Below are 2,373 nucleotides of genomic sequence, written 5' to 3'. Positions count from 1 at the left end.
ATCAAGACTTTGTAAAAGAGCATAATAGGACCCCTTTAAGAATCGATATTGTTTCGTAAAAATAAGAATTGATTAAAATTGAGAAATCCATTTTTTTTTTCCAGCCCTGGTAATTACTATTTTTTTCTATGTCAAACGTTTTAAAGAAAAAAAAAATTACTGAGTGCAACAGGTTTACATAACATCTCTTGTAGGCAGGTGTGTTTTTACACCCCCCACTGTCACGCCTTTTGAACAAATTGAAGCTCAGCTGTTGTAAATCTCTGTAAAACCAGACATTAGCCTACGGTAGATTTTGTTGTAAGAGGTATTGTTGCAGTATAATTGTTTGGAGGGATTTCTGTACCTTATCCAGCTGAGACACCACCTCCCACAGTAGTGAGTGTAGCACCGACAGCTCACGGCCCAGGTCAATGTAGCCCTCAAAGCCCGGGGTGTTGGAGATAGTCTCAAGATTCGAGATTTCGAGTAGAAAACGGGTCATACCAGCCCACTCGTGCTCCAGGAAGTCATTCATGAAGGCCATGTACTCCTCTTTATTTCCGAATCTGATGCAACAGAGAATATGAAATGCATAAGAAATTCAATAGTACTGTGAGTGCTCAAAGGCAGACAGACACTGCATTTACACACACAAGAATAGTCCAATATTAATACATAATATAAAATGAGAATTTTGCCATACACTGATTATGTAAGTGTCACCTGATTTCCATAACAAAACGAAGCCATTTTGACTCAAATTCCCATTTTCACATTCAAAATCTGAAACTATGTACATATTATGAATTTTATGAAGTAATCACTGTGTACTGTATGAAGAGTGTTCCTGACATACTTGGCAAAGTTAGCGAGATTCTGGATGACTTTGGCAATGAGGGTGAGTGTTCGAGAGGTACGGTCGTCTGGGTATTCCTGCATGAGACTGAAGAGCGAAGGGGACATGATGGCAGGGCACAGGAAACGCAGGAAGAGCGATGCGCTAATCAGACGCTGACTGATGTCCTGCTTCCCTCGAGCATGACACTGCTGCTTCCATGATGCAAACACCTCCTTCAGTTCCCGTGGAAAAACACTGACCAGAACACAGCAGCAGGTTAGGATGGAACTAATGCAATTGTAAGCATGAGCATATGAACAAACTACAAACAAGAGCAATGAAGTTGTATTTCTAGTTACCAGTAGAAACATTGTGAACTGCATAAACATACTGCTGTTCGAAACTTTGGGGTCGGCAATATTCTTTATGTTATTGAAAGATGTTTCTTATGCTCGCCAAGACGGTAAATATTACTACAATTTAAATACGTTTTTTAATTTATTTTTAATATATTTTAAAATTTAATTTATTCCTGTGATGGCAAAACTAAATTTTCAGCAGCCATTACAGTGTCACATGATCCTTAAGAAACCAGTATTTGTTTTTATTATCGATGTTGAAAACTTGATATTTTTGTGGAAACCATGATACATTTGTGTCAGGATAAAGCTCATAAGAACTCATAAGAATCTATCTGAAATAGAAATTTTGTACATTATTTGTTATAACTGTCTTCATAATTGTCACTTTATAAAAATGATTATAATTTTGATCAATTTAGTGCATCCTTGCTGAATAAAAGTAATGTCTTAATATCTTACTGACTAGGGCTGTGCGATATTGAAGAAAAATGTGATACCTTGTTAAAAAATGCGATATTCGATATGCGATACGATATTGCTTAAAGTGTGTAAAATATAATGCGATATTTGATAGTGGATACGGTATTGCTTAAAGTGTATAAAATCAATTTAAATTATATTTTAAAATATTTAAAAATGAAAATTATATAACCAATTTGTTTCACATTCTTTCTTGGAAAATAAGGAATCACTATAACTTCTGAAAGTGACCAGCAGTGTTTTAACATTCCTTAAATCAGAAAATGTAATTTAAACATCAATGTGAACATACAAACAAAAAAAATTATGACACTAATTTTATATCATTGTAACTTTGCTTTCCACACACTTTATGTACTACTTCATATACCACAGCAAAAACTATAGTCTGAGAAAGTTCAAACATGATTAAAGGCAAGTGAACAGTCAGTAAAAAAAAAGAAAGAAAAAGAAAAAAAAGAAATACACAATTTACAAGCATAGATAAAATAAACAGTAGTATTAAGATACAGAAATGTAATAATTAAGTGTAAAATAACACTGCATAGTGTTCACTGTATGAATTAAATTTAGATTAATCTTTGTTATAGCCGTTTTGTTGTTTTGTTAACATTAGTGACATATTCAGCAGCACGTATTTATAAGCTGCTGTCCCTTTAAATTCCGACTGCAAGGATCCAGTATAATGATACACATCCGATTTCTTTCTCA

General features: G+C 34.0%; 1 protein-coding gene across 1 annotated transcript; it reads right to left on the bottom strand.

Annotated features, from left to right (window-relative positions):
* Window positions 1–283: 283 nt before the first annotated feature.
* Window positions 284–1,108, bottom strand: LOC107757717 (ras GTPase-activating protein nGAP-like; the record flags this gene model as incomplete). Its single annotated transcript, XM_016575279.1, has 2 exons — window positions 284–548; window positions 839–1,108. Coding segments are annotated over 2 exons (535 nt in total), but the record flags the coding sequence as incomplete, so codon positions are not given.
* Between the last annotated feature and the right edge of the window lie 1,265 nt (window positions 1,109–2,373).

The sequence above is a fragment of the Sinocyclocheilus rhinocerous genome, unplaced genomic scaffold (assembly GCF_001515625.1).
Source record: "Sinocyclocheilus rhinocerous isolate Xijiao unplaced genomic scaffold, SAMN03320098_v1.1 scaffold45249, whole genome shotgun sequence".
Lineage (NCBI taxonomy): Eukaryota > Metazoa > Chordata > Actinopteri > Cypriniformes > Cyprinidae > Sinocyclocheilus > Sinocyclocheilus rhinocerous.
Note: the sequence above shows the minus strand (reverse complement) of the source record. Positions and strands in the feature narration are given on the sequence as shown.